Source organism: Protopterus annectens, chromosome 7.part0 (genome assembly GCF_019279795.1).
Source record: "Protopterus annectens isolate FY-2018-M chromosome 7.part0, PAN1.0, whole genome shotgun sequence".
Classification (NCBI taxonomy): Eukaryota; Metazoa; Chordata; order Ceratodontiformes; family Protopteridae; genus Protopterus; species Protopterus annectens.
In genome coordinates, this window is record NC_056739.1 from 1,712,633,562 (window position 1) to 1,712,660,714 (window position 27,153).

General features: G+C 40.3%; 1 protein-coding gene across 4 annotated transcripts in view; it reads left to right on the forward strand.

Annotated features, from left to right (window-relative positions):
* MDH1B (malate dehydrogenase 1B) overlaps positions 1-27,153 on the forward strand; it is a 446,421-nt gene that overhangs the window by 108,778 nt on the left and 310,490 nt on the right. For 3 of the 4 annotated variants that reach the window (XM_044078250.1, XM_044078248.1, XR_006365603.1), the window contains exon 2: positions 10,680-10,792. The exons of the other annotated variant lie outside the window; for it this stretch is intronic. In XM_044078250.1, coding sequence (XP_043934185.1) covers positions 10,680-10,792 — 113 coding nt within the window. The remainder of the gene's footprint in view (positions 1-10,679; positions 10,793-27,153) is intronic. 4 annotated transcript variants of the gene reach the window in all.

Here is a 27,153-nt window from a genome sequence, read left to right on the forward strand (position 1 = left end):
GCCCTTCTAGCTACCTACTCACCTGATGTGCTATGTTTTACAGAAACCTGGCTAAAACCAGGAAATAAAAATGATGAGGTCATTCCACCAGGGTACAACATACTTAGACTAGATCATAACACCAGGAAAGGTGGAGTAGTAGCAGCTCTGTTTAAAAACACAATAGATGTCACACTAGTCCCACAACAACCCCCCTTGTTCAGTAATGCAGAAGCCCTAGTTAGCAAACTACAGCGTAACAAAAGTAAATCTATATTCATTGCCTGCATTTATATCCTCCCAGGCAACAATGCAAACATCCTAGAAGACGTCCTCCAATGGCTTTCCAACACAAACCCCCATGAAACTGTGGTATTAGGAGATGTTAATATTGACTAGAACAATTGCTCTTCTGAATCTCCCACCACCCATATAAACCTTCACGGTTATACCCAACTTATATCCTCACCCCCAGAATAAATAAATCCAACTACAAAGGCAGTATCCTGGACTGGATTCTTATCAATAATCATCCAGACCTGTATAACACAGGTACCCTCCCAGATGATATAAGTGACCGCCTACTCACTTACATCATTAAGCATAAAGTAGATAACCACCACCAAGTTCTATATAAATCTATCAGAAGCAGCAAGAACTTTAACTCCACTGACTTCCAAAATGAACTCAGAGCATACAATTGGGCCATACTTAAAGAACTTCCACTAGATGATGTTGTAGCCTACTTTAATTCTAAATTCCTCTCCATTCTAGATTCCCATGCTCCTATCCGCACCCTCAGAGCCAAAACTAAGACCACCCCCTGGCTCTCTAAAGTAACCAAAATCAAAATCATAGCAAGAAATAAAGCATGAGACAAATGGCACACCTCCAAGGACCCACTTGACCATATTACATTCCAACAACTAAGGAATGATACCAAGAAAGCCACACTGTTAAACAAAAAAACTTCTAGCAACACCTTCAGCAAAAACACAAGAACAAACCTCAAACATTTTGGGCAGGCATAAACAAACTGCTTCACCCTGGCCAAACCTCCACCCCCCCCCCCCAACTTGTGACCTTAATACTCCAGAGGAAACTGCTAACATCATTAACAATTTGTTTACCAAAGCCATCCAATCACAAGCTAGCCAACTAACCCCCACCACCTCCTTTCAAAACTCCTCCACAACCACTACCACACTCCCTTTTGTCTTCCAACCTGTATCTACATCAACCATCCAATTTCTAATTAACAAACTAAAGCCCACTACCCTGGCAGCTGATCTCCTCCCACCAGAATATTTACAAAAAAGGGGCAGATGCCATTGCGTACCCTGTCTTGATCATAATAAACCGCACCTTAACTGAAGCCACTATCCCCTCTGGAAGGTTTCCCATGTCATTCCTCTTCATAAAGGAGGGAATTCTTTAGACCTCTCAAATGTCCATCCAATAGCAATACTATCACTATTAGCCAAAATTATGGAAAAGTGCATCCACAACCAATTAATGCACTATCTCACCCAAAATAAACTACTGGCCAACTCTCAGCATAGTTCAGGCCACACCACAGCACCACATCAGCCTTCCTATCCTTCTCTAACTCTATCAACATCAATTGAAACAATAACAATCTTACCACTGCTCTCTTCCTAGATCTCTCTAAGGCTTTTCTGGTCAATCACCAACTGCTTCTCCATACCCTGAAGGAACTGTCACTGAATAGTAGCTCTGTTAAATACTTCCAGTCTTACCTGTCTGATAGACAACAAGCAGTTTTATGGCAGAATACTCTATCCACACGTCTACCCATTACTCTAGGAGTCACCCAAGGCTCCATAATAGGACGACTACTCTTCTCTGTCTTTATCAATGACCTACCCACCATCACGCCCAAGGCTACCTGCATCCAATATGCAGACAACTCTACTTTAATATGTACCACCTCCTCCTCAACTGAGCTTATGACCCTAACCCAGAATACTTTCAATGATGCAGAAAAATGGTTTGCAAACCGTCAGCTTCTATTAAACCCCAACAAAGCTAAACTGCTCATCTTTTCCCCCACCTGCAAATCCTCCTCACCATTCTTTACTGTAAGTTCCAACAATGGCACAATTATATCCCCAGATACTTGCACAAAACTCCTGGGCGTCACAGTCGATAATGCCCTAAAATATGATATCCATGTCAATAAAACCATCAAATCTGTCAACAAAAAACTGGGCTCCCTGTACAAGATCAAACCCTTCCTCACTCCTTTTGCAAGAACCACTATCACTTGGTCCCACCTACTTTCAACCCTCCTCTATGCATCCCCCCTCTTCTCTAACGAATCAAGCAACCCTTACCAAACGTGCTAGTTGTTACAACCATATTGCTAGATTTGCTACAGATGCTACCTCTAGGACCCACCATTGTATCAACCTAACTCAACTAGAATGGCTGGAGTTGCCCAGTTTTCTACGATACAACCATCTTGTAATAACCCACATAATACTATATCAACCCGAAAAAACACCAGCACTAAATAAGATCATCAGACTATACAGCAACCCGAGGTCACTACGCTCTGCTGACAAACTGCTGGTACAAACAAATAAGAGCATAAATGTGGCTGGGGACCCTCTATTCACCAACTCAGTAGGCAAAACTTGGAACATGCTACCTGCTGAACTTACTCGCCAATCCTCCTTAACCCGGGTCAAAAAAAAGCCTCAAACTACACTTCCAACAGTATTGGCAATGTCCCTGTTTAGACCCCAACTAATCACCACCTGCTGTTCCTGCAAACTCTCCTTAAGCACTTCAATCATATACTCTAATAATTGTATGAATTCTTGATGGAACTTAGCCCATAACTGCGTGTATTATTGTCTGAAACTGAAGCCGCATGATTTTGATGTTGTCTACTATGTTTTATCTAAGTTTGTAACCCTACTGAAAACTGTATATTATACTTATCTCTAAATGCTTCTATTGTTCCTAATGTATTTGTACCCTGCTTTCTGGAGCTTTTCTCCCCAGGCCTCCACAGAAAATGGACATATATCCAGTCGGACTTTCCCAGTAAACAAATGTAAAATAAATAAATAAATAATAAATAAATGTAGATTTCTGTTCTTCCTCCTCCTCGGTCACTGCCCACTCACTCTTTTTTTAATCGGATTATAACCTTGCATCCCCGTCTCCTATACTTTCTTGTTATTGACTTACGTTGTTGTGACACAAGTAATAACCACCTTCCCCATCTTGAATTACTGCTAGTAACTCTTTGTTTGCCTTCCAGAACTCCTTGCACTGCATAATAGTATTACCCCACCATACAGTCACTCTTGTTTCCTCTACTGTGTTCTATGTCTGTTTTCTTCCAAAGCTTACTGCATAAACACTTACCTCCTCCTCTTGCTTTTTTGACACTCCTTACTCCATGCTATCTTAATGTAAATGCTTGACTGATGTATTCCTTCTCCTTAGCTTTCCACTCTACTTACCTTCAGTACTAAGATGCACTCTGTCCTTGACAAAGAGCTGGCATTTTCCAGGTTTCTCTATCATTCCACAAGTCCAAAGTTTTTTCCCATGTCCACTGCTACAGCCAGTCATTATTATCCATAAATATGTTTCTTTCTACAGACAGACTTACTTCCACTGCTGAGAACGATATTGTATGCCAGTAGTGGTATAGGTTATAGACATAATCAAATCACTGTAATAAAGCATACGGTAGAGCACAGAATAGTACTGGAATGTATAGCTGACGTCTTGAAAGGAATAAGTTGTACTCCGTTTTCTTTCCATTTAAAATACTGTGTCCAGTTACGGAGGCTTTGTCTAACAATAATGTTTATGAATATGAGTTTGTGCAAAGGACTGTAAGATTGTCTTTATCATGGCTGAAGGAAAGCCAGGTGTATTCAGTGAAAGTAGTGAAGAAGAGAGATTGTACACTTTTTTTATGACAGCAAAGAGAGCAATACCAACCAATGGATTTTTGCTAGAAATGTTAATTCCATAGCTGAGGATCAAAAATGGAAACTAAAGTAAGGAATGTCCAGGAAGAATGTCAGAACATCTAATTTTATTGAATAGCAGTGTTACAGAGTATTACTAAAAGCTGTGGCTGCTTGAATGTTGTCAAAATATAAATATATCTTATTGTCTGGGCATAGTTAAACTGGCACTAGTGAATATCAGTCTATTACACAAAAACAGGGAGCATTTTTCTGAAAATGTATATCTGTCCCTAAGAGAAAACTGAGCACTTATTTAATGGGGCCTCAAAGCCAAGACTGCCTTGTGTATTGTTGTATTTACTTGCTTACTTTATTTATTTGTTTGTTTGTTTGTAGTAAAAGGAAATGTTTAAGATATTTTTTGTTATTGCAAATATTTAATTATCGACTTTAGTTGTCTCTACTCCAAAAAGATATAAAACCATTTCAGTATCAATACTTAAGCATATAAACATAGTGTGGCTCAGTGTAGCAGTATTGAATGTAGTTGAGTATACAGTACCTTTTTGGCAGTCTGGTAAAGTTGCTTAAAATATCAGGTCATTTAAATTGTCATAATAAAACTTTGGAACTTTTGCTAAATTTGTTGGAGGTTTATGGGTAGGCAGCTTTTACTGGATACGCTTTGTATTACCCTCCATTATGTCAGTTTATTCATATGCTGAGGATTTCAGAGCAGCATGGGTCAGATTGGAAAGGAGCAGATAGTAAAGGATAGAAGACATAAAAACATTAGGACAGACAGGGGACATTGATCTGTGGCTTTTGTCATAGTTCTAATGACATCTGGAGGAGACAGTACTTATAATGTTGTCTTTTTTCACTGTTTATTGAAATTAAAATCCAAACAGTAGAAAAACTACCACCAAAAACTCAGCTAAAGTGTCCCAAGGAATAAAAATGAAATAAGCATAAAACAACAAGGACACAACAATGACTTCCACTGCTGCCAATTCAAAATACTTTACTAGTGCACAAAGTAGACACAAGCGCTTTCACAATACAGCTTATTCAGGTGTAACAATACATTGTACAAAACGCACCCTTCTTATACTAATGATAAAAATCACATGACTTAAAACAATTAACTTCTTAAAGAGCTAACAAAAACAACAATAATGAAAAATAAAAACACATAAAAGCTATCTATAAACAGATCTGAATTTTAACTTAGGTCTGAGGGATACATGCTGATTAAGACCACTCCCTGCATTAGCCCTCATCCTAACAATCCAAGTTGATTCTAGCTCCTCTGTTTTATGCCTGATATCCCCTAACCTCACATTCTCATGTATCCTGCCTATCACTAAAAATGTAAAAGTGTGCATACAGTCTGTATTTCTAACATGCTCCGCTAGTGCATTCAAAGGATTCAGTTTATTAATACTATAAATCTGCTCTCTTATACGATCTCTAAACGCCGTATCAGTTTTGCCTATATAAAATTTACTACAATGAGTGCAGTGTGAAGGATAAACTATGTGTACTGACATACTGGTAGCTGTAACAAATCTATAAGTTTTTTCTCTGATCAGGATGATAAAAACTATTACTGACATCTAAATACTCACAATATCTACAGCTGCCACAAGGAAAAGTACCCCTTAAAGTCTCATTGTGGTTAGAAGCTTTTGAATAACAAAGTCTTCTCCTTAATGTCTTATTATTCCTAAACATAAAAATAGGTTCTGAGTCTATGAAACTAGCTACTGCTGTATCTGTAGTCAATATACCCCAGTGTTTTTTAATAATATCTACATATTTATTAACATCAGAGGTATAACATAGGGGAATTGTTCACTTAGTCCCAAAATAATTTTTGTCATTCAGTCTACACTTTCTTTTCCTTTCATCTCTGTCAGAAAAATACAGAAGAGCCCTAGTCTCCCTCTTCTGCATAACTGCTGAAACATTATGTTGGATAAATTGGTCTTTATAACCCCTCTCCTGTAAGTGTTGAACTGCTACACCTACTTGTTCTCTGAAATCAACATCTCTAACATTCAATCTGGACGCCCTGTATACTTGATTCTGAACCACATTCATAATAATGTGGGGTGGATGTAAGCTGTCCCTATGTAAAAGATGGTTCACATAACAATCTTTCCTATACAACTTGGCGAAAATCTCACCATCAACTTCCTTAATCACCTTCACATCCAAAAAATCTATTTTAGACATAGAAAGCTTATAAGTAAAATGTAAATAATGAGTGGTGGTGTTCAAATAAGTGTGAAACTCAATAAAACGCTCATAAGTACTGTTAGATATTATGAATATAAGGCTGAAATGAATTCTGTTGTAAATATGCTGAAAGATAAAGCATAGAATAAAAAGTTTGCTTGAATATATGTATAGAGTTTAGCAATGTAAAATGTGCATTCATCCTGTATGTATAACAGACAGGTTTCTCTTCACAGCATCGAAAAGAAAAAGCCTAACAAAGCAATATTGAAAAGCAAGGATTACATGATTTTCTCATGTTTGCAGAACAAATATCTATTAACAGACATCCTTTTTCATAAACTCAGCAATACGTGATGTTTTTCTAGTAGGAACAGAACAGACGTTTCCTTTCATACTTCTGTTATTCTGATTGCTTGCATTTGTACATTTTCACACCAGCAGAACTGCTGACAGAACAATAGAAAAGTCTAAAAACAGACATGTGACTTCCCACAGAAGGCCAAAAAACATACCAAGAGGAAATAACATCCATGTGCGTGACTAGCCCTCTATATAACTATTATAGTAATTCAGTTATGTGAGAAAGGGACAGAGAGAGGTATTTTGTAGAAGTCATCATTCATATCTGTAATGAAGAAAAACTTATGCTACAAACTAACAGAAACGGTATGTGTCGTTTGTTATAAAATAAGTTATTTGTAACTGCTTATAGCTGCAAAATATATTTCTTTATTAGTGTGCAATTTTAAAGGCTTGGTGCTTTAAACAGACTACAGATGGAGTCATGCAAAGCTCTGTGTCTCTGATTCAGCAGTAAACTGACTGTGTGTCTTAAGAAGACTTTGGATCCAGCACAGCATAGGAGCAGAGCACGCAAATTAAGATACATTTTTCAAGTACTGCCCCATAAAATAAAAAGATCATCAACAAATCTGTAAAATAAAACAAACTCTCTATATGGTCCCTTCAATATGTACTGTTCTTCCCAGGCTACCATAACTGCATTGGCATAGCTATTGGCACACAAATGCCCATAGCTACGCCATTGCATTGCTTATAGTAACGTTGATAAAAAACAAAAATATTATGTTCCAAAATTATTTATCAAGCCTGCTGAAAGGGAGCTTGGGGCCTGGAGAAAAGTAATAATTACTACAGCTGATGTGCGTCCTGAGCCCTCACATAATCAGTCTTTGGGAATGATTGTTGATAGTAATATGTTTAAAGTTTTAACTGGAGGGGAAGTCCCTTTAGGGCAGTAGCATTTAGAATTTCCATTACCAGTAAAGGAGCAAACTTTACAATTCAAGAAAGAGCGAGGACCAGGATCAATGCAAAGAGAAAATGGGAGGTACTGTTTCAAACCAGAATTCTATAAAGAAGGCTTTTTTAAATGCAAAAGAAAGTTAGTATACAACCTTTCAAGTCATGAATTGACTGAGACTGAACTTAGTGTGTTGAGCAAAGGACTTTCTTTTGTTCCAGCTGTTGTTTCTGATTATACTGATGTAATATTTGACATCAAAAGGTTTACTAGGAATCTGATGTTAAAGTTGATTTATAATGATAGGAATGTTTCTTCAGTCTGTTTGAATTCTGATAATGATTTTATGTGTAAAACTCCTAGCTGTTTTGTACCCAAAATGAATCCTCTTATTAATGCTTTTGAGCAACTTTGCGTACAGGATGTATATGATTTAGATTTTAAAAAGGATGAGACTAGTTTCTTTCGACGCAATGTTAATTTAAACTATAGAGAGAGAGAGGCCCTTAGAAATTTAGAAACTAATCCTAACATCATTGGCCGTCCAGCGGATAAAGGGGGTCCACTGGTTGTTTTTGATAAGTCTGTTTATGATGCAAAGATACTTGATATGTTAAGTAATGATTCTTTCTATATGACAATCACACTGACTCAAGTTAAAACCATTATTTATGATGTACAAATTATGTTGAAGTGTTTGTTGGAATTAGGTTTAATAACTGACCATTTATTTGAATATTTTTCTGTTGATAAACCTACTGTTCCTTTCATACAAGGACTACAAAAAATACACAAACATAGGGTAGATCCACCCCTGAGACCTATTGTCTCATGTAGGAATTGGAACACAGAGACCATGTCCATATATGTTGAAAAGAATATTAGACCATTATTAGATGGAATAAAACATATTCTTAAGGATACTGAGCATTTTTAGGTGATTTATATCATTTTACACTGAACAATGATCCTGTGGGTTGTATGTTTATAACTATTGATGTGGTCTCACTTTTTATGTGATTCCTAATTTAGATGGTATTTTGAATGTATGGTATTTTCTTAGTACTTTACTATTGGTAAACAGAAAATTGAGTTGTTAGGTTGTTGAAATAATTTTGGAACATAATATTTTTGTTTTTGGCCGTTACTATAAGCAGTGCAATGGCGTAGCTTATTGGCACTTCGTGTGCCAATAGCTACGCCAATGCAGTTATGGTAGCCTGGGAAGAACAGTACATATTGAGGGGACCATATAGAGAGTTTGTTTTATTTTACAGGAGATTTGTTGATGATCTTTTTATTTTATGGGGCAGTACTTTTGAGTGTTTTATTGAGTTTCATACTTATTTGAACAACATCACTCATTATTTACATTTTACTTATAAGCTTTCTATGTCTGAAATAGATTTTTTGGATGTGAAGGTGATTAAGGAAGGTGATGGTGAGATTTTCACCAAGTTGTATAGGAAAGATTGTTATGTGAACCATCTTTTACATAGGGACAGCTTACATCCACCCCACATTTTTATGAATGTGGTTCAGGATCAAGTATACAGGGCGTCCAGATTGAATGTTAGAGATGTTGATTTCAGAGAAAAAGTAGGTGTAGCAGTTCAACACTTACAGGAGAGGGGTTATAAAGACCAATTTATCCAACATAATTTTTCAGCAGTTATGCAGAAGAGGGAGACTAGGGCCCTTCCATATTTTTCTGACAAAGATGAAAGGAAAAGAAAGTGTAGACTGAATGACAAAAATTATTTTGGGACTAAGTTAAAAGCTCCCCTGTGTTATACCTCTGATGTTAATAAATATGTAGATATTATTAAAAAACACTGGGGTATATTGACTACCGATGCAGCAGTAGCTAGTTTTATAGATTCAGAACCTATTTGTATGTTTAGGAATAACAAGTCGTTAAGGAGAAGACTTTCTTATTCAGAAGCTTCTAACCACAATGAGACTTTTAGGGGTACTTTTCCTTGTGCCAGCTGTAGATATTGTGGGTATTTAGATGTCAGTAATAGTTTTTATCATCCTGATCAGAGAAAAATTATAGATTTAATGTTGTGGCTACCGGTACATCAGTACACATAGTTTATCTGTCACACTGCACTCAGTGTAGTAAATGTTATATAGGTAAAACTGATAGGGCGTTTAGAGAGCGTATAAGAGAGCATATTTATAGTATTAATAAACTGAATCCTTTGAATGCACTAGCGAACCATGTTAGAAATACAGACTGTATGCACACTTTTACATTTTTAGTGATAGGCAGGATACATGAGAATGTGAGGTTAGGGGATGTCAGGCATAAAACGGAGGAGCTAGAATCAAATTGGATTGTTAGGATGAGGGCTAATGCAGGGAGTGGTCTTAATGAGCATGTACCCCTCAGACCTAAGTTACAATCCAGATCTGTTTATAGATAGCTTTTATGTGTTTTTATTTTTCATTATTGTTGCTTTTGTTAGCTCTTTAAGAAGTTAATTGTTTTAAGTCATGTGATTTTTATCATTAGTATAAGAAGGGTGTGTTTTGTACAATGTATTGTTACACCTGATGAAGCTGTATTGTGAAAGCGCTTGTGTCTACTTTGTGCACTAGTAAAGTATTTTGAATTGGCAGCAGTGGAAGTCATCGTTGTATCCTTGTTCTTGTTTGCTTATTGAAATTAAAATGTTTTTGCAACACAATTAGGATAGCTCTATGCATGAAGATGACATGACAACTAATGAACAGATTATGTTGCCAACATGGAAATTAAGTTCTTCAGTAGCATAATTTAACCTCTAGAAGTGTTTCAAGATTGTTTTTAAGTCCTTGTGCTTAGTGACAAACCACCCATTTTTACTATTCTTAGTTTTAACTCTGTTTGTGAAGAACCACACAGTGGACCCTGCTAGAATGGATTTGAAATGCCCTCCTGTTTATTCCTTGTGGATTATTGGGCTTTATTATATCTACTTGTCCTTTGTGGTATTGTCACTAACTTGGATAGGCCAAACACCCATGATTATGCAGGAATTATATATTCAGAAATAATGTTGCTTAACATATATAATAAATACATATGAAGGGTCGTCAGTGTGCCAGCATTGTTCCGTAACATCACAAAGTGGAGGGGCATTTGTGGAAAGGAAACTAAAGCAGATCTACTACTCTGTTTTTATAGAAATGAGATATATGAGGATTTATCATAATTCTGTGGTGCCATTTCTTCACAGGTCAGGCTGACTGTCCTTATTTTGCTAAAGTTGAACTTCTAGCTGACTATCTTCAGAAAAACCTACCTGATTTCAGGGTTCACAAGATCGTTCAACACCCAGATGATTGGAAGGTAATGTTTAATAGTGCAGATTGTAGCACGTTGATAAGGAATGTGAATTATCTTTCTAATAAGGTTAACTTAATGGCAAGATATATGAAATGGATGGGTTAATCTCAATCTGGCTATGTATGGCACCTCATACTGATTGTTATAGCAGAAAAATTGCTTAGTTCAGTCACAGGCTGTTTTTTGACCTCACTCATGGGGAGCACACTTCAGGTATATATATAAAAGACGGATAGATAGATAGATAGATAGATACATTGATTAGATATATGGATGTATTGTTCAGCCCATCCCTGGGTTATTCCTATCAAAAATATAAGGCCTAAAAACTATCATGGGAATGTAAGGCTGGGTTTCTTAAGACCTCACAGATGAATAGCCTAGTAAGTACCTATTAAACTATGAACCTATTATTCCTTCTCCTTGCTAGTCCCCAATATCTGAGAAAGCATTTCTGCCATGGTTAGACTGTCACTGGAATTTGCACCTTTTAAGAGAAACTTTTCTAGTTATCTAAAATCAATAAAACTAATTGTTTCCTGGTTATTACCACCCTCCCTTGCTCCAAGCTATCAGTATCCCTACATTCCTTTCATTAGGACCCAGTGCTACCTGCCCTACTCAGGTATTAGACTACATCAGTGAAAACAAAACATTATAAATGGAACAGACTGAGTCTACAATTATATATGTTTTACTATAATATTGCTGCTCTTCATCAAAATAATTATTGCTGCAGGAAGTCATGGTATGAATGAGAACAAATTGAAAGTGGATGCACATATTCTGACAGATATTTTCAACAGTCCTGACATCCTTAAAGATGCTCAGCTACTTTTGTACCATGTCTATTAGAGGGCAGTCTAGCCATAAAAAGAAAGTGCTCCACAATCCACACTCTGTTCTTGCCTGAAGATGATAGTTGCTGCAAGTTGCTTTACTTGGTCATTATTTATATTACTTCATAACATACATGTTTAGCAATGTTAAGCACATTTTTTTTTAATTTTGGTTTTGTTCAGGTATGGTCAATTTGTTATTTTGGTTTTGCTAGCATTTTTAACAGCTCTATTCAACAAAGTAAAGAAAGGTTGAATATAGTGTGTGAAGTCAATCAAAGGTTGTTGTTGTAGCTTTTGGCTTTTCCCGGTTAGGGATCGCCACAGTGGAACTCCGATCCGCTAATGATTGGCAGTAGATTTTTACGTACCGAGTTGCCAGCCCTGACGTACAACCTTCAATGAAGGTATGCCCATTCACGCATGTCTCTACACAGAAGACGCATTAGCTGAGAATCGAACAGGACAACTTCTTACTGTGAGGCGACAACGCTACTGCAGCACCACCAAGGTAATTCCCTTAAATGAATTGGAATGCACATCCCTAAGTGAAGGTAGGGGAAAGCCATCTGCAACTCCATGTGGAAGTGAAGGCTCTCTGCAGACCCTTTAATTAGTGTAATTTCCTTCAAGCTTACAAAACCTCAGGGTAAATTACTTTTTTTTTTGCATTTGAACTTGTTCAACATAATGGTTGACCAATCAGCATTTGCTTAGAGCAAGTCAAAAACAGTACCAAAAATATATATATATCCTTTACCTTATCTGAATAAGTCTAATGGTTTCCTTTGAAAAGTTTACCATAGATTCTTGTAGCTGTCAAATTTATTAAGAAAACAATAAATAGGCAGAAAGACCTTACAGACTTTTGTACTGCGTAGAAGGTTGCTAACTCTTCTACATTTCTTACTCCTTGCATATGTTCTGGTAACAAAAAGTATAAAAACCTAAGCATTTAGGCAAGAACAAGATGAGACACGTAGTCTCCTAAAAGATGACTAATGATTATGTAAGCTTTGTTGGAGGCTTCTTGGGCACAGGCACCACTTACCCCCCCCCAAAAAAAAGCAGACCTGTTCAGCTGAGTTAGATAACTGCTACTGGTATTGATGTTGTGCTTCCCCATATCACAAGGGAAGCAAAAGATTACTTGTCTCCCATGCTCTGCTTGTCACCCCATTGGTTCAGTAAACTAATCCAGGAAGAGGATCCCATCTTGGAAAAAGCTTATTTACTACCAGTAATGGCTGTTAAGAAGGTTTTCAATGCTACAACTTTCCAGCTGTCTGAGATGAGATTTCCCCCCTCCCCCAAACATTGCCTTCAAGATATCTTAGACCAGTCTTGTTGAATCTTCCCAATTTATAGTGCTGGAGAGGTCATGTTTTTGCTGTTTCTTCTTCAAAGTATTCCAACAGTTGTGGTAGGAACATCTTGCAATCAGATACTGGTAGTGTAGGCTCTCATTTCTAAACCGACTATTGTATAATGATGGCTGATTCACAGTATTCATATACATGAGAAGCAGACATCAGAGGAAAGAATGGCATTACCCCAACATCTTCTTTTTCTACTTTGTCATTTGATTGCAAGAAATACTTGCTTTGTTACAAAGGTAACTCATACAGTGGAAACTAAAGCCAAACTATGTACTTCTGACTGACTTTATTAAAAAAAAAGAGAAAGACAGCCTGCATTCATATGCTTTGTAGAACTGGGTCAAAGTCCTCGCTGTGGACCGGGAAGATTGCATCTGCTGGTACTTCCCTGTCAAGTTCACTTGTATCCCGTCATATAACTGGATCAGGTTTGACTGACAGCTCCCTTTGGCACTATATCCTTGTTGGCTATTGTCCAGATGATTGTTGTCCAGCAAATTGCTAAACCCTTCCCCTCAGGAGTCTGTCAGTGACTTTCTCTGCCACTTTTGTTAAGCTAAAATACCTGTAGTTCCCTAGATTTTTACAGCCCCCCCCACAAGGGTACCACACCTACTGTCTTCCAATCCTACAGCACTCCTAAACTAGCTAGTGATTTGCTGAGTATCTCCACTGGGGGGGGGGATGGGGTGGATAACCCATCTTATGTTTGTGCTTTATTCTCTATCTAACAGCAGTCATTTCCCTCTCTGCCCTCATGTCTGTCCACTGTTCTTTTCTTTCTAGCCTCACAGTTTTCCTGGGCAGCACCCTCCTTTTATTTTCCTTTGGGAAGACAGGAGCAACGTTCGCCAATAGGACAGCCATGTATACAATAGCATTTCAATATAAAATCTTCTATAGACCAAGAGAGTGTGAGGTTAATGCCAGTGTACTGAATAGCATACCCATTCCAAAAAACTTACAGACCTAGAGACTACTCATCAGTTACTGATGCTACAGGCCACTGACACTGTCACAATGAATAATGACTAGATTAAACATTGGGCTGGCAAAAATGTAAGTCCGTTACAAGGTTATAAATATGTGTTAAAAGGTTAGCTTGTAAGTGATGAAATAAGGCTTCTGCTATACTGTTTCAGAAGATTAGCCTTTAGTGTTGAAGATGAGAGTGTATTGAAGAAATCTAAGGTCATAGTTCCTTCTACATTATTGTGCTGTACTACTAAAAATGTAAACTCAAGCTCATCATGCAATATCCAGAATTAAATCCTTGGTCAGATTATATGTATAATCAAGGCCAACCTTCTGTCTCCTGCCAGATAAGTTGTGGTGGATGGTAATATTGCAAGAACTGCATATCTGCACTTCTTTTCTGACTGTGACACTTTCTGTTGATACTTTCTAGTTGTAAGTCTCTTCTAGATACTGGTATGTTAAAGAATGGACTTTCTCCAGGTCACTACAGCAAATTTAAGGAAGAATGTTTAAGTCATTAACTGTGAGAAAAGGACTGCCTAATGCAACTGTTCAGATGTTCATCATATTGATCACTGCCACAGCAGCCTTAGCTATATTGGTTATTTCCTGCCAAGGATATAACAGCCAGCCAACTTCTGAAGCTTCATGATACCTTTCATATATCTAAACCATTAGTCAGCTCAAGATGAGCTAATAAAGGGACAGATTTGGTTGCCAAGCTCACCAGAGCTTTTCTGCCATTGAAGAGAGCCCTCCTCTGCAGGCTATTGAGAATTGCTGGTCAGCTTGTGCTGTGACTTTGCTGGGCAGATAAGATCCCTTTGGGGAAAGACCTTCCACATTAAAAATATTGTTTTATAGCACTTTCCTATTTAGGAAAGTTATTTTTAAGTTAGGAGTTTGTGTTTTAATGGGCTGTCATGAAACCTAACTCTACTTTTAAATGGGAGTGCATGTTTTTTCTGTCAGTTTAAAAGTTGTTTATAGTAATTGAAAACATTTTTTTTTCTATGGAGCACTTGTGTTTAAAACAGTTTGCCCATTCCATAATAAAAATAAAGTGCCTTATACCTTGTTTTTCCATGAAAAAGTGACTTCTAAAGACCTTAAAATGTTACTGGCTTTTGCTGCTTGTTTTTCCTGGGAAAGAGACACCATTTTTGGCTTGATTAACAAACAACCTGTTGGGCCCATGGTCAGTCCTTCTTCCAGACACAAAAAGAAAAAGTTAAACAAACAGCATTTCCCACCACAGTAGACTAGCAATTTGCCTCACCTGCATGTAATTCTACTGTGGCCATAGCTTGTTCTTCAGAATACTGATCTTTTACCCCAGATACCTCTGGTGTAGCAATATGGACCAGGGGTTAGCCACATCCTCTGCAGTTGTTGAGTCTTTTTAGTGGGCAAGGGAGATAGAGTCTTGTTGGACTTGGGACAGGGAGCATTGAAGGCTTTCTTGTCTAGTTAGAATGTTCTGCTCATTCATGGGGAAGCTGCTGCTGCCATTAATAACATCGTTGGTCCCATTTTCCCTGTCAAAATAAAACAGAAGACTAAAAATGTGTCTACTCCTCCACAAATTGCCTCAAACAGGAGCAGTTAACTGAGTCTGACTCAGGGCTGAATTTGAGCTATTGATCATTCCTGTAAGGTGGTTTCTGGTAAAAGAAAGAGGGATATCCCTTATCCTGAAGAGCTTCAAGATTCTGAATCTGGACATGAAGATGAAGGAACAGATACAGGGTTTTCTATTCAGTTTTCTGATTCGGACTCAGAGAGCTCAGTTTCTGATACTCCCTGTAGAGGTTTCTCTTTTTCTTAGACTGTTTCTAGAATGTGCCAATGTTTTCAGCAGGAGAACACTGAGGTTTTTAAGTCCCTCAGAAGATACTATGAGCTACTGCAGAAGGAATACCCAGAACCTTCACCCATTCCCCAAGTTCTCTCAGCTCTGGAGGACGTGTGAGTCACTGCCTCCAATTTTCCTGATAGTCAGTCTGCTGCCCCTAAAAAAGCAAGTAGAATGTATTAAATTCCTCAGTCTTTTAAGTTTTTATACACTCTCCCAAACCTGACCCAGCAGTTAATCCTGCTACTACTAAACATTTGGTTAATTCTAATCTGAATCTTTCTGACAAGGATGGGAAGATTATTGATAAGTATGGGAGAAACTGTATGCATCTGCAACTTTGACTTTCAGAATTTTTTACTGTCTGTTTGATATGTTAAAGTTTATTCTAACTAATTGTATAAGTTTGAGAAATGTTTTGTCTGCAGTTTCCTCTTTTGAGGAAAAATCTGCTTTAAGTAATTTAGTTTCTTCCATTATACAAGTCACAGATCTGTTTACAGTGTGTGTATGACTCATTTGATACATTGAACCATGCGAACACAAAATAGTGTTCAACAGAGTGAAAAAACAAACTTCAAAAACAAGACATACACCCCAGAGGCATACTTAAATCAGTCCAAAAATACAATTTAATCCACATAGTTAAGTGTTTTTGTTCCTACAACAGGAACTTCATCAGAACAAGTAAAAAAAAAGCATTTCTTAGTTATATCCTATTTAAATAACACACCCAATAGGCACATGATACAAATCAACTAACGAAAATTAACAATTAATTCACCCTAGCAGGTGCACAAATTCATTTAAAACAATTAAAGAAATCTCCAAACCAAACTAGATAAAATAGTATACAGCAGATTTTAAATCCATCCACTTGTTAGAAAGTAAGGGCGCTCAATTTTAAAATACAAGCTAAAACCATTTAATTAAGTCCAGGAAATTTATATGCATTCAAAACAATCTGCCAGTACACTTCTCTCTTTTCTACATTTCACTCTGTGGTCCCTCCCGCTCTGATTTATTTCAACCCTCTCCGCAATAAAGAATAACAAACAATGTGAGGGAAACTTCAATATGTGTTTATACAGAGCATTAGTATGTTTACACGTAGCAATATCACATAGGTATTCGTAAATACGTTCTTTTATTTTTCTCTCAGTTTTAATCACATAAAAAGAGGGACATTGTTGGCATTTAGCCATATATACCACCCCTTTAGTACTACAGTTAAAGCGACACTTAGAAATCACCTTCTGACTTTGTACACAGATACTATCATTCACCAAAATAGAGGGACATTGGGAACATGAACCACATTTATACATACCCATCATTAACGTTTTGTTCAGAGTCCCCTTGCCCTACTCTAATAAGTCTTTAAAGCATTTGCCCCTCTTAGAAACTATTGGGGGTCTGAATCTGCTTTTTAATACAAATCATTGTTAAGATAAAATATCCCACATTTTTTTTCCAAAATAATAAAGCTGTCAAGTGAGAAATACATAACCATAACTTTTTCATACCTGTTCGTAACACCTTTGTTTGTCCAATACAAAATTGCCACCCCCTGCCCATAAATTAAGGGCACAAAAACCCTATGTGGGTAAAACCAAATGAAAGATAAAAGAACATATTTACAAACACCTACATGATATCACTAAGTATAAGGATATTAATGCTCTGTATAAGCACATGTTGAATTTTCCCTCACATTGTTTTTCATTCTTTATTATGGAGAAGATTGATAGAAACCTAAGGGGGGTGATGGAGTGAAATGTTAGAAAAGAGGGAACTGTACTGGCAGATTGTTTTGAATGCATACAAATTCCCTGGACATAATGAAGTGGTTTCTCCAGCTTATATTTTAAAATTGTGTGCCCTTACTTTCTAACAAGTAGATGGGCTTAAAGTCTGCTGTATACTTTTTTATCTAGTTTGGTATGGAGATTTCTTTAATGGTTTTAAATGAATTTATGCATCTGCTAGGGTGAATTGATTGTTAATTTTCATTGGTTGATTTGTATCATGTGCCTATTGGGTATGTTATGTATTTATTTAACATTTGTTGACCAGAAAAGTCTGACTAAGACAGAGCCTATTTCCAGTGGAGGCCCAGGGAGAAACGCTTGAGACACACGTCTTTTTTTAATGTGGGAGGAAACTGGAGTACCTGGAGGAAACCCACGTGAATGCAGGGAAGACATGCAGACTCCACACAGAAGGCACCCCAGCCAAGAATCAAAACAGAGAACCTCTTGCTGTGAGGCTACAACATTAATCGCTGCACCAATGCGCCAACCAAACAGGATGTGATTAAGAAATGTTTTTTACCTGTTCTGATGAAGTTCCTGTTCTAGTAATGAAAGCACTTAACTGTGTATATTCGTGTACTGATTAAATTTTATTTTTGGACCAACTTAATTGTGCCTCCGGGGTGTATGTTTTGTCATTTGATACTTCCTCCAGAGCCATGGCCACTGGCACTGTTTTGACATGGTTTGCCTGTTTGTATTTTCAAAACCTCCTAGATGATGAGAAACTGGAGATTTTAAATTCTCCTTTGGATATAGATTTAGTTTTTAGTCCCTCTGCTGTTGAGGATATCAAAAAGTGTGATAAAAGGTGTAAGCTGATACAGCATACCTCTCAACCTCAGCACAAGAAATCTGGACAAAGCCTAAAATAATGAAGGGATAATGGCACAAAATAGGGGCATGTTTTAAATATTGCTGTTATATACTTGTAAATTTATCAACAAGATTTGTGTTAGTATGGATTTTCTGAAGGATATTATGTCTGAAACTCAAATGTATGTTATTATTTAATGATTTCAATCCTCAGTGATTTGCCATAAAACCACAAATTTTACAAGGAACAGACTAAAAATAAAAGACAAAAGTCTGGATGTGATACAAGGAATCTCTAAGATTTTTCAGTAATCCTTTTGCAAATTTTCTAAAAGATTCTCTAACCCCCCATTCAGTTTTAGCAAAAAAAACAAATTAACAGTCTCAACAAAATGATGGTAAACAGATGTTCAAAAAGAAATGGTAAGGGGTTTACAAAAAGAATTTGGGACCCCCCCAAAACCAAGGACAGTCCAGCAAGCCAGAATGACTATTTAAGGGACATTGAACCACCCCCCTTCCACCCTAGCAGCCTCTTTTCCCTTCCAGAAAGTCTGAATTTCCACTTTTATCTTTGAAAAACAGACAAGTGGACTCTGAAGATCATTTACCAAGGTAACAGATAGCAATGGAAGGAAATCCTTCCTTTTCATGGGGTAAATCTTCATCCACCAGAACAGATGCTTTTATCCCCCCCCCCCCCCGTTCTTAAAACACATAGTGTCCCAGGAAGTGTTAGAAACAGTTCCTCCTTCACAGGTTGGGAAAACTTTTTATTCAAGCATATTTTTAGTGCCAAAGAAGGAATAGGAAGAATATGCTTGGAAGACCAGTTCTGGATCTTTCTTTCCTAAACCTGTTTGTGATAGTGTCCAAATTCAAAATTATGTCACTTCACAGCCTGTTACTACTTCTTCCTCATTCAATTTTCCTGGTAACACTAGATTTCAAATATGCTTATCACATCCTTATTCATCCAGACTTCAGGCATTTCTTAAGATTGTGAATGTCTGGATCAACATTATCAGTTTTCTGCCTTACCCTTTGGACTGTCCATTGCACCAAGAGCGTTCACAAAGTGTATAGCTCCAGATGTTATGTGATCCTATCTCGCCTACATTCTGACTGATGGGGGATCGGCTCCGACTCGGCACGCTTATGCTATAGAGCGAGGCCTCTAATTGGCTGAGCTATCTTTATCCCAGATCTCGTTTGCCGCTTACAGAGCTTGGACGTGGTCTCAACATTGGCTGGGCTAAGTACTATATCAATAGTTTCTTTTCCTGTCAGTAGTTCTCTCCTTTTCAACCCAAAAGCTGTTTTAACAGCTAATTTTTGTGTATGAGTGTGTCTCTTGTTGATTTGTTGAAATTTGCTTTATTTTTCCTGTCAGAGAAGGTTCCATTTGAGTTAGAGGGGCCTTCCCCTGTACTAACTACTTTAGTGGTTGTGTGTGGGTCAAGTACCCGTTTTAGAGGGTCTTGACCCTCCTTGTTTCTTCACTTGTCCTTTCTTTTCTGTGTAAAAAAAAAAAAAAGTTTCTTCAGTTTTTATAATATTCTGTGTACGAGCATACCTGTGTCCTAAAAACTGTTTAAAATTTACTGTTGTGTTCTGTTTCTCCTGCACAACTATGTCTAAGGAACGTAAACCCTCCGGGTTTAAAAAGTGCACGAGGTGTGGGTTTAAAATGTCCATTATGGACGACCACTCCTCGTGCGTTTATTGTCTCGGCGCCAAACATCTCCAGGAATCATGCAGTGTATGCCATGCGTTTTCCTCCCGAGTCCTCCAGGAGAGGAAAAACAAATTAATCCTTAAAGGATTAATCAAGCCTTCTTTTGAGGAGGCTTTATCTTCCTCTCCGTCTCCTTCTAAGAAGAGGAAAGCACCGGCTCCGACCAGTCAGTCGGAAACGACGGCTAAAAAAGGTAAGCAGACTTCTCCATCGGCTCCACGGACTTCGGAGCCGAGGTCGGAACGGTCTGCCTCGATGCCTCCTACCTCGACCCCTCGGGTTTCGGAGCCGAGGTCTGGAGCATCGAGAGGCGGGTCACCCTCATCGGCTCCACTGATATTGGAGCCGATAAGGGTCATCGGCTCAGACACTTCCCCCTCAGAGCCGAAGTCCTTATCGGCGCCGAGGGAAATTTCTTTGAAAGTTTCCTCGGAGCCGATAATTGTGGAGTCCTTTCGGAGCCGGTCCCCAAGCCCTTCGGAGCCGATGGAGAAATCGGTTCGGGCCCGATCGGTATCCTCGAGATCTTCCAGGATGTCTGATTCGGACATCGACAGGGTACTCCTTCGACTTTTCCAGTCTCCGGTGTTCCAAAAGATGGTTTCGGCTTCAGCCCATTTGGCTTCGGAGCCGATGGTCCACTCCCTTACAGTACTTCCTCCTCCGACAGCTTCGGCACTGTTGGAGCAGGTGTTGGTGGAACCAGTGGAGGTGTTAGGGTCAGACCCGACCCTTGCTCCGACTCCGGCTCCTGGGTCGGAGTTCAGTGCATGGACTTCTTCCTTCAGCCCTGGGGGGAGGCTTCGGGATTGATACCTTCGGTCCCAAGTCTCCCTCTTGGTGCGTCAGCGGCGGGAGTACCGTCCACTGTCGTGGCCACGGAGGGGGGACCTTCCCAGGATTCTGGTGGTCCCACCTTCAGGGCTATGAGGAGTGCTCTAGCCAAATCTTCTTTGGCTACCTCCACAGTTTCCCCACATTTGGAGACTGGGTCGTTGGCAGTTCCCCTGTCAGCAGACAGCGGAGCCCCTGGGCCTCAGGTTACCTCCGCTGGGGTTTCTCCCCCTCCTGAAGGTCCTTCTGAAGCCTCTTCGGAAGAACCTCCCAGGAAGAAAACGTGCAAGAGGAAGCACGTTGACTCCCCTGACGAGTCTTTGACATCTGATACCGATCTCGATGATGCAGAGGGGTCCCCCAAGTCATCCTCGGATGACGTCTCCTTTGCAGACATCCTAGAAGCCCTAAAACAACGAGGCGGCTGTCAGTCCAAACCTCCCTCTGCTGATGAGTCTGTGTTCCTGAAGGCCTTCGGGGCTCAGCCCTCCGCCTCCTGGGTGTCTCCGCCCTTCGACGAGCTCTTGGATTTGATCTGTCGAAGGGCGTGGGAACACCCGGACTCTGTGGAACCGGTGCCTGCTCGTCCAAACAAATTTCTTTCAGCACCCCCAGATAAAGAGTTCCTCATGAAAGGTGTGGCTGTGGATGCTATGGTGGTGGCATCTGCTACACAGCAGGATGTAGCAGAGGCTTCTACGTCCGTCCATCCTCCTAATAAGGAGTCTAGGAGCATGGATCGGTACGGCAAGCGCACCCTTAGTTCAGCGGCCTTTACTTTGAGGTCTCTGAACTACCTAACGCACTTTACGAGATTCCAGAGGGATCTGATTAAGGAGCTGTCTGATACCCTCTTAGGTAACCTGCCTGAGGAGCTAGCCCAGATGGTTGGATCTCAGCTGGCTACAATGTCATCCATTTCGAACTCGTCCATGAGGCTCATCTCGTATGCGGCCGAGGGGGCGAGTAGAGCGGCGGGTACGGGCATTGCTCTACGGAGACAAGCCTGGCTTCGCCTGTGTCATTTCGCGGAGGCCTTCAAGTCTTCATTCGCCGACGCCCCCTTCGATGGGTCCTCCCTGTTTGGGCCCAAGGTGAAAGACACACTTACCCGCTGTGAACAGGAGGGTAAGACTCTGACTGCCGTAGGGGCATGATTTTCCACTCCCTTTCGGCCTTATCCCAAGGCTAAAAGAGGAGGGAAGATGTGGTTCCGGAGATCGCAGAAGTCTTACCCCTCTCAGCAGGAAGGTTCCCCCTCCAGAGGCAGAGGAGGGGGAAATTCATCAGGAAGACGCCGTCCCAGAGGCCCCCGCAACACTGGAGACCGCGAGTCCTTTCGTGGCTCCTCAACCTTTCATAGTCCCTGAGGGATTGCCCGGCTGTGCTGCTCCGGAGCCAGTCGGGGGTCGTTTTTCGAAGCACCTAAAGGCCTGGGAAGGGATCACTCAGGACCAATGGGTGCTTCGAATTATCACCAGAGGTTACTCCATCCCATTCTGTTGTCCCCCCCCTCAGTCCAAAAGAATCCCGGACCCACCACCCAGTCAACAGGATACTGCAGCCATAGAAATTTCAAAACTGCTGCAAAAAGGAGCCATCCAACCGGTCCCCGCAGACCAGATCGGATTAGGGACTTACTCAAGATTCTTTTTAGTGCCAAAAAAGACCGGGGACTTGAGGCCCATTTTGGACCTAAGCAAACTAAACCGTTCAGTCAAGAAGTCCAAGTTCCGAATGGTCACTTTACAAACCATTCTCCCATTGTTGGAGAAAGGTGTTTGGATGTGCTCCATAGACCTCAAGGACGTGTATTACCATATAAAAATACATCAAACGTCCAGGAGACACTTGCGCTTCAGCCTAGGAAGCAGTCATTTTCAGTTTCGTGCGCTGCCCTTTGGTCTCACCACAGCCCCCAGGGTGTTCACCAAATGCTTGGCAGTAGTGACTGCTCACTTGAGGAGTCTAGGATTCCAAGTGTTTCCGTACCTAGACGACTGGCTTCTAACTGCCGCCTCCAAGCATCTACTTCTACGGAGCCTGCAAGCCACAACATCACTGGGCAATTCTCTCGGAATCACCTTCAATTGGCCAAAGTCTGTGTTACGGCCATCTCAAAGAATAAAATTCATAGGGGCAGAGATAGATTCAAACCATATGCGGGTCTATCTACCTGCAGACAGAATTCAGATCATACAAAATCAGGTTCGAGCCTTACTCCCCAGGTCCAAAGCCCCAGCCAGAATGGTCTTGCAACTATTGGGATCGATGTCTGCCACAGTTCTGCTAGTTCCCTTGGCAAGGTTACACATGAGAATCCTCCAGTGGCTTCTCTCAACTCAGTGGTCCTTTCAGGAACTCCCTCTCAATCATCTAATATGGATCACAGAATCTTGCAGACGGGACCTTCGCTGGTGGCTAGTGTCTTCCAATTTGGATCAGGGACGACCCTTTGTTCTTCCTCCTCCGGCGGCCACTTTGACCACGGACGCCTCCCAGACGGGGTGGGCATCCTCTGGGCAGGTCAGTCCAGGGCAAATGGCATCCGGAAGAGACCTCTCTCCACATCAACATCCTAGAAATGAGAGCAGTACTTCTGTCCCTTCAAGCCCTTCACTGTTACCTCCCTCAGGGCGTAATTGCTGTTCACTCGGACAACATGTCAGTTGTGTGGTACCTGAACAAGCAGGGAGGGACCAGATCCTATCCTCTTTGCAGAGAAGCGATGAGGGTCTGGAAATGGGCAATCTCAACAAAACGCTTCCTAGTGGCTACTCACATACCGGGCAAATCCAATGTCATAGCTGACAGGTTGAGCAGAATCATCCTCTCTCCTCACGAATGGTCTCTGAACATGACTATTACAAGACAGATTTTCACCGAATGGGGAGTTCCGTGCTGCGACCTCTTCGCGACTCCTCTCAATGCGAAGTGCAAAGATTTTTTCTCCCTAACCCCGGCTCCGGGGAAGAGCCCTATGGACGCGTTAGTCCATCCTTGGCCCACCGGCCTGCTTTATGCCTTCCCGCCAGTTCCTCTCCTACCCAAGGTAATTCAGAAGGCTTCTCTCTTAGGGAGCAAGATGATCTTAATTGCTCCTTACTGGCCTCGTCAAGTTTGGTTTCCCTATCTTCGGAAACATGCTCTGGAAGGTCCATGGTTCCTGGACCAGGTCCCAACCTACTGATTCATCGGTCGGGACTACTACACCAGTCCCTACACACATTAAGATTGACGGCCTGGCTCCTCCTCTTCCAACCATAGTCAGGAGACATGCACTAGACCCAGATGTAGTGCACATATTGTCTTCGGCCCACAAGTCTGCTACAAAAAAACTTTATTCTAGCAAATGGAAAAGGTTTGCTATCTGGGCTCAACTCCGAGGCCTGGACCCCATTTCTACTCCCGTAGCAGAAGTTCTCAAGTTTCTGACCTCTCTTTTCAACCAAGGCTCTTCTGTTTCTACCATCAAAGTACAATTGGCAGCAATTTCTAATTTTCATGAATCCATAGACCCACCTTTAATGAGCAACAGGTTGTGTAAGACCTTCTTGAAAGGTGCTGCTCTATTAAGACCTCCGATTTCTCATCCTGCACCTCCATGGGATCTCGATATAGTATTACGTGCCTTGACTTCTTCCCCCTTTGAACCGGCAGCTACCTGTGATCTAAAGTTTCTATCATGGAAGACAGCTTTTCTAGTGGCAATTACTTCAGCCAGAAGGGTTTTAGAACTTCAAGCTTTGTCAGTGAAACCCCCGTATTTGGTTTTTCATACAGACAGGGTTTCCCTCAGACCAAATCCTTCTTTTGTTCCTAAAGTCTGTTCTACTTTATGCTTGCAACAGTCATTAGAGCTCCCAGTTTTTTTCCCAAAATACTCCAATAAAGTGGAATTTATTTTCCACACACTAGATGTCCACAGGCAGTTGCGTTTTTATTTGGATAGGACTAAACAATCAAGGAAGACAGATCAGTTGTTTGTGTCCTTTGCAGAAAACAAATTGGGCAACGCGGTCACAAAGGTCACCATTGCCAAATGGATCAGGGACTGTATTACTCAAGCTTATATTTATTCTAACAAAGAGCTTTCCACCTCTGTCAAGGCTCATTCTACAAGAGCTATGGCTACTTCGGTAGCATTTCATTCTAAGCTTGCTATTGGTGACATTTGTGCTGCGGCTACATGGTCTTCCCCGCACACCTTCATTTCTCACTACAAATTAGATGTGGCATCTAGAGGACGAGCTTCATTTGGTTCCACAGTGCTCAGGAGTGTTTTCCAATGAGCCACCCGGGATTTAGGTGCTAGGGACACTGTCCCATCAGTCAGAATGTAGGCGAGATAGGATCACATAACATCTTTTAGTTATGTACTCACCATAACTTCAGATGTTTGGGATCCATCTCGCCTACATTCCTAATAACCCACCCTCCTTCCCCCTTCCTTGGAGATCAGAGGATATCAGAAGGTCCGAATCCTGTTGTTTCTTCTTGAAACATCTAACAATGTTATATAATCAAGCTGTGCATGTATGCATGAATGCAGACAAACAAGATCTGGGGGATTAGTGGTGGTGCATCCTGGGATAAAGATAGCTCAGCCAATTAGAGGCCTCGCTCTATAGCATAAGCGTGCCGAGTCGGAGCCGAGGGATCGGCTCCGAGCCCATCAGTCAGAATGTAGGCGAGATGGATCCCAAACATCTGAAGTTATGGTGAGTACATAACTAAAAGTTATAGCTCATCACAGGCTACAGGGTATCCACATTGTTCCATATTTAGATGACTTGTGCATCTTTGCAGAGTTTTTATCAAAATGCCAGGAATCTCTGTTTTGGGTTAGAGATCTCTTATACAACTGAGATACCAAGAGAACACTAAAAAGTCTTTTTTGACACCTTCACACAGGATTGTGTTCTTGGGGTGTCAACTAAACCTCTCAGTTCAAGGAGCTTTTTTTTCTACAACCACTTCAAGTTGTTACAGACAATAACACAGTCATGTGGTACATCAACAAGCTAGGGGGAAACCAGATCATACTCTTTTGCAGACTAGCCATGTTAGCTTGGGATATAGCCTCACAGCACATTGCCATTCTACAGGCATCCTACATTCCACCAGAGCAAAATTATGTGGCATACAAGCTGAGCAGGACAGATTGAGCTATCTGTGGGGAGTTCCTCAAGTAGACCTATTTACCTCTTCTCTGAACAATCAGCTAGTAAGCTTCTGCTCCAGAACTCTGTACAAGGCCTGAAATATAGATGCATTTTATTTTCCTTGAGCAAGAATGTTCCCATATACTATTCTACCCTTTCCACTGATATCCAGGATACTTCTGAAAATTCATAAGGAATCCTCCAAGATCACTGAAGTGACTCCGTTCTGGGCAAGGTAACAGTGGTTCTCACTACATTTACAAATGGCCTGGGGTAATAACATAAGTTTCCTCACAGAATGGATCTACTCACCCAAGATCAGAGGTGTTTGATGTACCCAACCCCAAGCAACTTCAACTGACTGCCTGGATGAGAAGGTCTTAATTCCCTTTTGGCACCTATTCACTGAGGATGTCCAGAAGGTTCTACTGGAGGTAAGAAAGCCTGCCACTAGAAAATCATATATCGGCAAACAGAAAAGATTTTCTTGTTGATGCCAACAACATAACCAGCACCCATTCAGGGCTAGTGTTTCTCTGTTTGCTAGGAATGACAAAAAATAAGTGTTCACGCCCTGGCATAAAAAACATAATGAAAAACAAAGGGGATGTGTGAGTTACTATCCTATAGCCTTTCTTACTCCTCTGTCAAGGTTCATTTATCAGCCATTTTAGCATGTCTGCCAATGGATCTTCCTCTTTCAATGCATTCTCATCTTAAAATGTTTTGCTTAAGAGGCCTCCAAGAAAACCGTTGGCCCCCTCCTTGGGATCTTAATTTTGTTTTTGTGAAGCTAACACCTTCTTCATTTGAACCAGCTAATCGGGCTGACTTCAAGTTCTTAACATGGAAAACCATTTTACTGACTGGTTTGACCTCTACAGGAAGAGTATCTGAGTTGCAAGTTCTTTTGGTGAGTCAACCTTCTCTCATTTTCCAAAGTGAA